We start from the raw sequence: 12,285 nt of genomic DNA, 5'->3' as shown, positions 1-12,285 counted from the left end.
AACATAACCACAGCTTAACCACAGGGTTGTTGAAACATATATATATTTTTTTTAACATATAAGCTACATAAGAATGTGCAGATGTAACGTATCAGTGGTTTGCAGAAATGTACAATGTAGGGCTGTATCCAACTCAGTGTTACGCCAGTCGAATCAGATTTGGCTGTTCATTACAAATATTTAGCTATTTGTTCCTTTTTTCCACAGAGTTTGAGAGTTTGATCCATAGACTGTATATAGTAATTGATATGTGTCTCCACTTACCTCCACTGTACAGATGTCAAGCTAAAATTCCAGATATGGCCGCCGCCATCTTGCTCTGGTGACATCATTCAAAGCCAGAGTCCCGCCCACACACCAGTCCAACCAATCGTGAGCAGAGCCACTGAATGTGAGCCAACTAAACAGACAGTTGTCAGTCATGTTGTAAAATGTTTTATAGCATCAAATTTCTAATTAAAACCAAACTTATCAGAAAAAGGAACACTTGAACAAACAGCAGTGTGATATTAACTACCTTAAATGACAGAAACCATCTTTGGGAAAAAGTTCTCTCATGTGTGCTTTGAGTTTTTAGTTTGGCCCATGTCCCATCCACTAACATGAAGAGGGCAGGCTTTATGACCTATACTGCAGCCAGCCACCAGGGGGCGATCAAGAGGTTCTGGCTTCACTTTTTGGGGAGCTGACATGTCGTCTATCTTTATATACAGTCTATGGTTTGAACGGGGTTCAATGGGATGTTGGGTGTGACAGTGTGTTCACGTCATATAGTAAACAAGCTAACTGCGCTAACGATGGATTGGATATTCAAAAACATTTTTTGACGACACTAGATACCAAAAAAAAAAGCCTGAGACTGTTTTGTAATTAGTTGCTGCAAGATGAAGGTTCACCACTTCTAAGTGAAAAGCATAAGATGAAGTTATGTCATTAAGTCTCTCCTCCTCTGTGCTGCTGCATGGTGTCTGCAGCTGTCTGTACCAAAGAGCAGTGTGAAAGTAAAGAGTGCTCAGTCTGCAGCAAAATCTGGAGACCAAAATGTCCCCAGAATTACACCGCACAGGACCCTGACTACCAAAAGAAAAAACAATGCTCGACTTGCTTGAAGCACTCTCTGTCGACTGAGGGGTCTCCAACTAAGGATTTGAATCTCTGACGTTCAGGGGACAGCCCTGCTACAATGCCAATGTTTATTCTGGTGACTGGGTGGCTCAAGGGACTGTAAATCAAGTCAAGTCAAGTAAAGTTGTGCTGTGTCATGTCAAGGAGCTTTAAGTCATGTCAAGTCAATTCAAGTGAAGTAAAACAAACTCAAACCACTTAATTCCTGCTTTTTGAGAGGAGAAAATGACAGGAACTACATAATGTGAGGAACTGAAACAGACACCATTGACATTATTGATTAAATCCAGTGCAGTCTATTTGAAATTAGCATAATGTTGAAATATAAAAGCCCTCATCTTTTGCAATTCACTGTGAATGTATCTGTTACACTGTCTTTCATTAAAGAAATGGGAGCTATCACTTTATCTAAATGTCTAAATGTCACACATGGGCAGTCATTGAAAGACATTTCACTGAAACTGTGTTGAGAATTTTCTGTTTGCATTCAACATGCTTCCTACAGTAAGTGTAATATAGTAAAAGCAACACCTGTATCTGTTGCGAACATCCACCACCGAATGAGGCAGCCAGTTATCTTATGTCTGGCATTTTCAGCCATCAGAGGCTTGATGTATCATGGATCCCCACGACTCCGATGAAATGCTCTAGTAGGTCTGGCTCCAAGGAAGAGGGGTGGCATATTTCTTATCAGGAATATTTATACAATGTGAATTTGTAATATATCATGTTTTTTTAACTGTTTGACATTATCTATAGCAGCACAAGTGGAGAATGTGTGATAAAATGCGTGACTGCTCTGCAAAACCCTGAGGCAGAGAGGATGAAGATGTGGTCCTTCAGGCTCTCTGCTAAACTTTCCATCACAACATCTCTGTTTGTTATTTTATTTTTACAACTTAAAGACGCACGCACAACCAGGAATTATGACATCAAATACGCCTGTAAATTCACTTAAACTCTGTCCTTTGCTTGCATGCCAACACACAAACATCCTGTAGCACACACCCTTAGGCACCTCAGAGAAAGCATCAAAGGTTAGCAGTCAGGAGTGAGCTGTGGGCAGAGCAGTCATGTGCTCTTTGTGTGTGAGTAGCGAGCTCATGTGTGTATGTGTGTGTGTGTGTGTGTGTGTGTGAGCTTTTGTGAGTGTTTGTAAATGCTGGGAAGGAAAATGAATATCGCAATACGTTGACAGATGGTTGGAAAGAGCTGATACCCACAGCAGAATCTGGCCTTGATGAATTCATAGGTCAGTTCTAAACATTGTCTCCTCCATTTTTAATCACCGTAAACGGATATGAAATAATCAGAGGTGATGGAGATGACAGGTGATAATACCTCCATTCAAACAGAGAGGGCTGATCCATTCAAAGGAGCAGAAGGCACATGAGACATCCTTTCTGATATTGTGAAAGCAATATCAATCTTGCACAACGATTGCGACATTTAATTCTGCAGTTGGCAATATTTATCTGTAACAATAAAATCATTACTCAATATCTAGACGTTTGGTTGGACATTTTATCTCTTTCAGTGTCATGTGGTAAAATATTTCTCAATGTCTCATTAGCAATGGAGATGAACAAAACACACCATGCTGTTGTTGTGCTACTGTAATGCTGTGGCTCAAGTCATCTGTAACAGTTTTGAAAGACTGGCTCCATAGAAACACACAGCTGCCCTCTTCTGGCCATAATATGTAATGTCATCTTTTTTTAAAGTATCCAGAGCACTAGTTGCTACATTTCCCTGATGTTAAATTAATTTTTGAGAAAAGGGAGGTTATTAACTTTCATTATATTCGCATTAAAGCATCATAGTTTGGTTAAAATTTGACATATGCTACTGTTGGAGCTGTAATTACCAGGATGGATGACTGCTGCTGTGGGTGTGCACAGCCTGTCAGGAGGTGGTTTTAGTGGCAAACAAATGCCGTATCACAGTGTCATGACAGTTTTCTGCTCATTAGCACCTGTCATTTCTCTCTGTGACATTCCACACACACTGAAGATAAATGGACACGTGTATTCAAACACGCAATGCACATGGGACCATAGAGTGTGTATATACCCACACCACCACTTGCTACCCATCATCATCATCATCATCATCATCATCATCATCATCATCATCATGTGCATTCTGTCCAAGCATACATACATAATCATGCATATTCACTGCTATGGATCTGCTCAAAGATTGTGGGTCAAACACTTGAGTCAACTTTTCAAACTGTGTGCACTAAAAGAATATTGTCTGTCATTGATTATTTGAAGAATATTAGCTTTTGGCATCAAACTGAAGATTTAGAGTCACACAGGCTTGATTGAACAGGTTGAGGATGTCTTTGCTCCTCAGTCTGCCAACCTATTAAATCAGAGTTTAGGTCCTAAGTAGCCTCTGTGTACTTGGTTATAACTCTGAATGTAAAAAGATTAAGTGATTACATTGCTTGTTTTCCCTGCATCCACTTTTTTATAATGTCTGAATGTGATTTTGTTGTTTGGTTAAATGCTGTGTTTTGTACTTGTTTATTTTTGTATTTATGTGTATCTATGTGAAACAGTGTTCATCTTGGGACACGACAAATTTTGGAAAATACTCTGATAATAAAATGAAATTAAATCAAATCAAATATGTGCCAATGTTTGTGTATATATTATGTAATATGTGAAAGACACATCACAGGAATATTATTAACGGTTACACGTTCACTTTTTACACCACTTGGGACCACATTTCAGTATTTTCTGCTCTCTCCCAGTGACTTCAGGCCACCTTTTAAATGTCCTCCCGCACACTAGAGGGCGCTGTTGTATTTCTACGCCGTGCTTACGTCAAATTTGTTGCCGGAAGTAAATCTCATCTTCCAGAGGAAAGACATGCGAGTTTGTTTGGATTTCCATGTGACACCGACTTCATTTAAAATAGCAGATAAAACCCTGGAAATTGAACGGTATCTGTCAGTGAATCACAGCAGCCATGGGCAAAAAGGGCAAGAAAGAGAAGAAGGTGAAAGGAGCAGAGAAGACAGCTGCCAAGATGGAGAAGAAGGTTTCAAAGAGGTCCAAACGAGAGGAGGTAACCACACGTAACCCGGACTAAACTATTAAATTATATACTGTTAATTCATTGCTAATGTTTGAAATTTTCACATGATTTTTGGCATACTACCGTGCCAATAGCTTTGTACAAATGGGTTTTAATATATTGTTAAAATGATTTGTAGCTAACTTTTAGCTTACTGCAAATGCTAACTAAAACTCAACTCTCATACTAAATTGGTGCAGTTAACAAATCTGTCTATAAGACAGTTATTGGGACTTTCAGTATTACAAATATTAATATTAGCAATTCCCAGGACCCAAAACACTAGGTTAATTAATTTTTCTGAACACCATTTATATCCCTCTGGTTTTGTTCTTACCTTCCTTCCTTCCTTCCTTCCTTCCTTCTCTGTTTGCAGGAAGATTTGGAGGCTCTGATTGCTGAGTTTCAGAACCTGGACGCAAAGAAGACCCAAGTTGTCGAGACAACATGTCCACCTCCATCACCAAGGTGAAAGGCTGCATCACTTTCTACAAGATCACTTTATTGTCCCATTTAGGGAACGTGTCTTGCATGTAACTGAAATGCAGAAACTATTTAAATGGAAGATCATCTGCTGAATTATCAAGAGCATTTCACAATTAAATGATATGAGCGATAAATGTATTTCTTCGGAATCAGAATCTCTATTCAGGGGGGAGCAGGTCAAACTCTTAACTATGTCGTGAAGCCTGTTCTTGTCATCTGTCAAGGGATTACTAAACAAAACCCAAAACCACAGAACATGTAATGTCTGACTCTACCGTAGAGTTGTAGAGGAAATTCATGAGTTTTCCACACACTTAAAGATTACCTTTTAAAGCAAGTTTCAGTTGCTGACGGGCTGTTTTACAGATTGCTGTGGTGTCATTATAATTACATGCTGATGTTTAACACGTACTGACTGGACTGACTGACTTCCAGTCTTTAATTGGGCAAACAGTCTGTTGGCAGGCACTCGATGGTGGCACTAGGAGAAGTATTACAAAAAGAATACCAGTCATCCTGAGGGGGACATGAATGTGTGCACCAAATTTCATGGCAATCCATCCCATAGTCGTTGAGATATTTGGCTCAGAACTACACCTGGCAACCAATTGGTGGTGCTAGAACAAAGGTCAGGGGATCAACAGAGTCAGTAGGATTCATCCTCTGAGAAATGAGAATATACAAAATTTTGTCCCAATAATATTATTAATATTGATATTATACATGAATCATGCCTGTCAGCCACAGAAGAAGGGTGTATGTATCTGAATCTCTGATGTCTTTTTATGTTTTTCAGATTGAGTGCGTCTCTCTCTGCTCATCCTGAGAAAGATGAACTCATCATGTTTGGAGGAGAATTCTTCAATGGAAGGAAGGTAGAAGAAAATACTCTGTGTGACTGAATAAATAGATAATTAGAGGGTTCAGCGTGGTGACATTTAATCTGTGTCCACCAGCTCACAGCCACTGAATAAATTTGTCTCTTGAAAACCTGTTGTTGCATTTCTTTTCTGCAGACATACCTGTACAACGATCTGTTTTTCTACAACATCAAGAAGAACACCTGGGTTAAATCAGAGATCCCCAACCCTCCTCCCCCACGCTGCTCTCACCAGGTATGCCCACAGAGAGGATCCGTAATCCTAAAGTTCCTCTGCCAGTTTAAGTTTTAAACTTTATTGTATTTTATTTGAATCTCAGCTATAGATTTAGTTAAGCAGAATTATTCCAAGTAAGCAAAGATCAGGTTCCTGGTAGTGCCACATTTGCTCCACTGGAACATTGTTATCTTTGAAGTTCTTTATCAATCATGTAAGTCTTCATTTAAACCACAAGAGGGCAGACTCCTGTAGCGCAGATCAGAGGAACTTATCAGCAGTGTCATCACGGCTGATGGCCCGGTGCAAGAAAACCAATTAAATCTGAGGACATCAAACCTCCTTATCTCACTCTGTTTATGCAGCGCTCTCCCTCTCCTCCTTTTTTCCTCCCCTCCGTCTCACTCCTCCCTCTTAGGCGGTGGTAGTTCCCCAGGGTGGGGGTCAGCTCTGGGTGTTTGGGGGAGAGTTTGCGTCTCCAAACGGGGAGCAGTTCTACCACTACAAAGACCTTTGGGTGCTGCACCTGGCTACACACACGTGGGAAAACATCAAGTATGTGCACAAATAACTGTTATAAAAATAGATGTAATGATGAACGGAAGGCATCATGAATGGAAGTAATGATCAGCAGATTGAATGTGTGAATGCAGAGATCAGAGGGTGGCCTGAAATATGGTTTCAAATGAAATTAATTTATGAGGACACAAGTAGTTCACTCTATCCTGTACGTTAGGTAATGTAATCAGTAGATAAGTTGATAGCTTAGGTAATCAAAAAATCCCATAGGTGCACAGTGTTGTGGATATTTGCTTTGTATTTATTTATAATTGTAATCTTACATATATCAGTGATCCAAAAAGATTTCAGCTTTTGTGTATTTCCAGAGCGCCTGGTGGTCCATCAGGACGCAGTGGCCACCGGATGGTCCTCAGCAAGAGACAACTGTTGGTGTTTGGAGGTTTCCATGAGAGCACCAGGTAGGCAGAAGGTGGACAGCCTTGGTGTTTTCTTGGGGGAAATACATTCACATATATAAGTATTTCCAGCTACTTGAGACATTACACATATATCTGAAACTTGAACGTCCAGTGTGCAACTCTGGAGAAAGATCGTTAATAGTTAAGTTTCATTCCCTGGTTGTCAAATACCGACACTTTGGCATGTCCACTGATGTGATATTAACACCAGAGGCAGCCTTTAACAACTTTATGAGAGGCACCAAGCTGTCAGCTACCTCCCATGTAAACCCATCCCCGACAATACCTGACACTGAGAGCAACTGACATATTATCAAAAGTGAGAAAGTTTGTGTACATTGGGAGTGAGGGGAGGTGGATGGGACAAACAAACCATGACTTTCAGCCAGAAAACCACAATTTGCTTCTGTGTAAAACCAGAGGTTTTAGGGTTGACTACGCTGTTAACAACAAGCTTACCAAGTGTATGGTGATAAAAGCACAACGCTCACCAGCAACATCCTGTGTCCGCCAGCCGATCTGCTCCCACAAATGTGGTTTTCTGCCTTTCTTGTCAGGTTAGACAGTAGCTTAGCTAAAGAAATGGCAGTGATGTCACCACTGCCTCTCTTAAATGTTCAGAGATTTTCATGTAGAAACCTCGGAGGGGCCGCACAAAAAAGCCAAAGCTCTCCAAAAAAAAAGAGATGCCGGCATGCTATCTTAAATCACGCATTGGGGCTGCATTATGCCAGCGTTGTTTGTTTTCATGTAAAAAAAAGTGAAGGTGTCTTCATGGCAGCAGTATTGCGGGATCTCTTTGTAGAAAGGGCTAAAGCTAATGCCTAACTGGTAAAATTAGTGGAGCATTTAGCAGCTCCAGAGCCAGATATTTTTCTCTGGAGATAAAAACAGAGCTGAAAGGATAGCAATTATTGGACTTATTGGACAAACATGTGAAGTGATATTCAGCTTGTTATAGAGCTCTGCCCCAGAGTGATCATAAAACTGATTAATGCAGCTTTGAGAATAAAATCCAGACTGTCATTTAAACAGCAATCTCTTTATGATCGGTCATAAAGTTGACTATCTTCAAGCTCTTAAATGTATCAAATCATCTGTTTTCAATCAGAGATTCAGTTTCAGCCCTTTCCTCTCCTGCTTCTTCCTCCTCCTCCTCCTCCTTCTCCTCCTCCTGCAGGGATTTTATCTACTACAATGACATCTACTCCTTCTCTCTGGACACCTTCTCCTGGTCACGCCTCAATCCATCAGGCTCCGCCCCCTGTCCACGCTCCGCCTGTCAGATGACCTCCACACCCGACGGCATGGGTGTCATCATCTACGGAGGATACTCTAAAGTGGTGAGTGTGTGTATGTGTGTGTCTCTCCCATATTGCTAATACATTACTTGTCATGGTTTGCCTAACTGTGTGTGTGTGTGTGTGTGTGTGTGTGTGTTCATGCAGAGAGTCAAGAAGGATGTAGAGAAGGGGACCATCCACTCTGACATGTTCCTTCTCAAGCGAGAGGGTAAAGATGACCAAGGTACAAACAACTTAAATTATCAAAGACATTACCAATATAAACATTAATAGAAATCACCCAGTGTCTATCCTTGTTGGTATTTTCTGTGACTCTGTCCTCCAGAAAAGTGGTCGTGGTCCAGGTTGAATCCCTCTGGCAACAAGCCCCCTCCCCGCTCTGGTTTTTCTCTGGCTGTGGGCCCAGCGGGGCGAGCGGTGTTGTTTGGTGGGGTTTGTGATGAGGAAGAGGAGGAGACGCTGGAGGGCGACTTCTACAATGATCTCTACCTGTATGACACAGTGAAGAACCGCTGGTTCCCCGGCCAGCTCAGGGTAAGATATGAGGCCATGAACCTGCTGAATGAATGAGTGTTTGTCAAGTTTGTTCGAACAGAAGAAAGTTCAGACTGTGTTCTGCATATATGTGATGCTTAACAAGTCAAACACCAACACCACTGTATGATGTACTAGTATGTGACATCAGCATCAACATATTCATAGACAGCAACATTACTACAATCCTCAGGACAACCACCAACCAAGTCATCAAATCATCATCGTCATCACCAACAGTAACAGTCAACAGTCAGTGACAATGTCATGAGACAGGATTTTCCACTCTGGAAAGTTATTACGGCAGCAACCATTTTCCTTTTGTTGCGCAGATGACAAGGTGAACATTTTAAATATGGCGTTGAAGTTACAAAGTAATGTATATGATTGGCCAGCACAGGCCCTCACCGAATGATCTTACAGCAGCAACAGTTGAGCCTGGCTGAACTTTTTGCTGGAGGATGGCGCCTTCTATGTAGGTGTCCCTGCTGCACTGCTGGACTGGCTCCAGTCAGTGAATGAAAGCGCTGCCTTTTTTCATGTAGGGCCCAGATCAACACAAAAATAAATAGCCAACACTTTTGATCGGTTATTAATAATTTCTATACAGTACAAGTATCCACCACTGGTTGGTGAAAACTACAGAGTATCGATGCTTCAACCAGTGTTTGCGATTATTCATTGTTTTGTTTCTGTCTGTCCAGGGAAACAAGTCAGAGAAGAAGAAAAAAAGAAGGGGGAAGAAGGGTGGAGCGGAGGGTGAAGGAGGAGAGAAGAAAGGGGAGGAGGAGGAGGAGGAGGGGGCACCTCAAGGACCAACTGAGGTCATCAAGGAGATTGTCACTGAGGATGGCACAGTGATGACCATCAAGGAAGTGATCCCTGGAGCCCAGGAGGAGGAGGAGGAGGAAGAGGAAGAGGAGGAGGAGGACGATGGCAAGATTATACACACACATACACACACACACACACACACACACGAAATACAGATAGGCTGGACAATCACATGTTTGTTATCTCTTCTGGTTCAGCCTCGGCCCCCTTGGTGGAGCCCTGTGCAAGGTCCAGCGCCATGGCAACAGTGCGCCAGGGCAAGCTCTTCCTATACGGCGGGATGTTTGAGGTTGGCGACCGCCAGTTCACCCTGAATGACTTCTACTGTCTGGACCTCAATAAGATGGACCAGTGGGAGGTTTTGGTTGAAATGGACCCGAGTGAGTAACAAAGACACGTCAAGAATGTACGAGTGAAGTGACACAAAAATGTGATTGGCAATGTATTCAGCTCAGCAGGTAGTCGTAAAGCAGCCGGTATGCTAATTTGTCTTGTTTGAATATATTGTGATGCAGGAGAGGAGTTGGAGGATGATAAGATGGGAGAGAAGTATGTGAGGTTTCATTTAGATTTATGATTTTTTCTCCACAGAGACACAGGAGTGGCTGGAAGAGTCTGAGTCAGAGGAGGAGGAGGAGGAGGAGGAGGAGGAGGGGGAGGCAAAAGGAGCAGAAGGGGAGGAAGAGGAGGAGGAGTCTGAAGAGGAAAGTGAGGATGAGAAAGGCAAGGAATTATTCTGTCTCTTTGCTGTCTTTTACATATCTGTATTTTCCACTTCACCTTCAGTCATGTCGTCCATCTTTATATACAGACATTAATGTAGGCCATCTTAGTTTATCCTGTTAGTATGCTAACCTGTTAGCAAAGTAGAGTGGAGGCTGATGCTAATGTCATTAGGTTTGCAGACATAACTCAAGTACTGAGTAAGTTTGACCTGTTGATGACTGAAGTCAGTAAGATTCCTCCTCCGTGAATGTCTGTACAACATTTCATGGCAGTCCATCCAATAGTTACTGAAACACTTCTGTCTGAATCACGGGGGTGGACTTGTCAACAGATTGACCAACAATAGGCCTTTCCACAGAAATTTTTTTTCATGTCACAGTTTGAAAGGCAGGAGTGTTAACTAAAAAAAGTCAGTGATGTTCCATTAAGCTGCTTCACTGTCAGGGTCCTACTATTGTGTATGTTGGCTGACCATCACATTATCATGGCTTACTGGGACACTTGAATAGAACAGAGCCATCATTAATATTATATGTGACACCTAAACCAAATATACTGGCTCTTACATTTGCTGTAATGCGACTGATAGCATGTTTTTGCCTGGTAAAAGTCCGGATCTTTTCACCTCCATGCCCAGAGTTTGAAACGCAGGTTACCTGTTAGAATTTTTCGATAACCCTAATAGGTTATTTTTATGGTTCCGTGCCAGTGATAGCGATAGCTGGGGTCATTATGTTTTCGGGTTGTCCGGTTTTCCGTCGTGAACATGATATCTTAAGAGCTCTATGAAGAATTTTTTTCAAATTTGGCATTTGGACTCAACAATGAACTGATTAGATTTTGGTGCTCAAAGGTTAAGGTCATTGTGACCTTGCGTCTGTCTAATTCTTGTGAACACAATACCTCAAGAAAGCCTTCAGGGAGTTTCCTCAAATTTGACACAAATGTCCACTTAGGCTCAACAATGAACTGATTAGAATTTAGTGGTTGAAGGTCAAAGGTCAAGGTTACTGTGACCTCACCAAACATGTTTTTAGCCATAACTTAAGAATTCATTCGCTAATTACAACAAAAAAATCACACAAATGTCTAGATGAGGAGCAAGGAACCAGGAGGTGCTGACATTTTGTATCTAAAAGGTCAAAGGTCGGTTTCACTGTGACATCATTATATTCTGCAAAAACACTTTAGGATAGGCCCCTTGAAACGTGATGTTTAATTTGGCAGGAAGCCAGCTAGACACTGTTCTCAGTAAATATAACCATGATTTTTTTAAATGTTAGCAGCAATTTTAACCTCCCTACCTGTGTGTGTTTCCAGATGAAGACGAGCATCCTGCAGTGCAGGAGGGAGAGACAGTGACGGATTACCAGAGCCGTACAGAGCAGTACTGGATGGGACTGGCACGTGCCAACATGGGTCCTGATGCCAAGGACAAAAAGGTTGCCAAGGTTGCCCTCGCCATGGCCAAAGTCTTCTTTGAAGATCAATAGTGGGAAATGCCAAAACTGTTTGAGTGACTGTGAGTGTGCGGTTTGTTTGTGTGTGTAAAATAGTGTTTTTTTCTAATTACCTTTTATAAAACGTGTTATTTGACTGTACTGCAAAAAATTCAGTAATGGATTTCATTCAATTTTAAAACAGAAAATAAAAGCACTTTATTTTCTCCCACTTATCAAATTGAATTTGAATATGTGGACTGTTTTCCATTTGTGAATATTCCATTACATTAAATGAGGTATTATAGTTTGTTGAGTATAACAGTTTTCATTTATTTTGAGCGTGATATTACTGCTGTCTATTTTGAGACCTGTGTGTTGAAGCAAAGTAAAGCAGACAGTGCAGGCAACCATTGAAATTAAATCACATGTGGTTTGGGTTTTGTGAGACTGGAAAGTTGGAGGTTGAACATACTGCTAAGTTGCTCAGCTTCTCTATAACGTACTTCTTTGTTTACACATATTTAAAAATCTGTCAGACGTTTCTGTAGTTTTCCTCTCTTACTGTTTACAATCAGATAAGTGATGTCAAAGTTCGTTTTACTTGCAAGCTTCTTAGATTTCCACAGAAATGCAGAGAGCTGTGCAGCAAACCACCAAAAGTGCC

At 41.3% G+C, this 12,285-nt stretch overlaps 1 protein-coding gene across 1 annotated transcript; it reads left to right on the top strand.

Moving 5' to 3' along the window:
• The first annotated feature begins 3,998 nt into the window (after positions 1-3,998).
• Positions 3,999-11,936, top strand: klhdc4 (kelch domain containing 4). The gene is made up of 13 exons (XM_050074086.1): positions 3,999-4,209; positions 4,595-4,686; positions 5,501-5,579; positions 5,721-5,819; positions 6,220-6,356; positions 6,689-6,781; positions 7,962-8,124; positions 8,230-8,308; positions 8,411-8,619; positions 9,324-9,555; positions 9,651-9,833; positions 10,045-10,176; positions 11,500-11,936. The coding sequence occupies exons 1-13, from the start codon at positions 4,111-4,113 to the stop codon at positions 11,670-11,672; spliced, it is 1,770 nt and encodes a 589-aa protein (XP_049930043.1). The 5' UTR covers positions 3,999-4,110; the 3' UTR covers positions 11,673-11,936.
• Positions 11,937-12,285: the final 349 nt, after the last annotated feature.

This window comes from Epinephelus moara, chromosome 20 (assembly GCF_006386435.1).
Source record: "Epinephelus moara isolate mb chromosome 20, YSFRI_EMoa_1.0, whole genome shotgun sequence".
Lineage (NCBI taxonomy): Eukaryota > Metazoa > Chordata > Actinopteri > Perciformes > Serranidae > Epinephelus > Epinephelus moara.
The sequence above is the reverse complement of the archived record's forward strand: the minus strand, read 5'-3'. Positions and strand labels throughout refer to the sequence as shown.

Coding starts and splice junctions, on each gene's coding strand:
- klhdc4 (XM_050074086.1), top strand. CDS start 4,111: ATGGGCAAAAAGGGCAAGAAAGAGAAGAAGGTGAAAGGAGCAGAGAAG. Junction 8,125..8,229: donor ACGGAGGATACTCTAAAGTG/GTGAGTGTGTGT, acceptor GTGTTCATGCAG/AGAGTCAAGAAGGATGTAGA. Junction 9,556..9,650: donor AGAGGAGGAGGAGGACGATG/GCAAGATTATAC, acceptor CTTCTGGTTCAG/CCTCGGCCCCCTTGGTGGAG.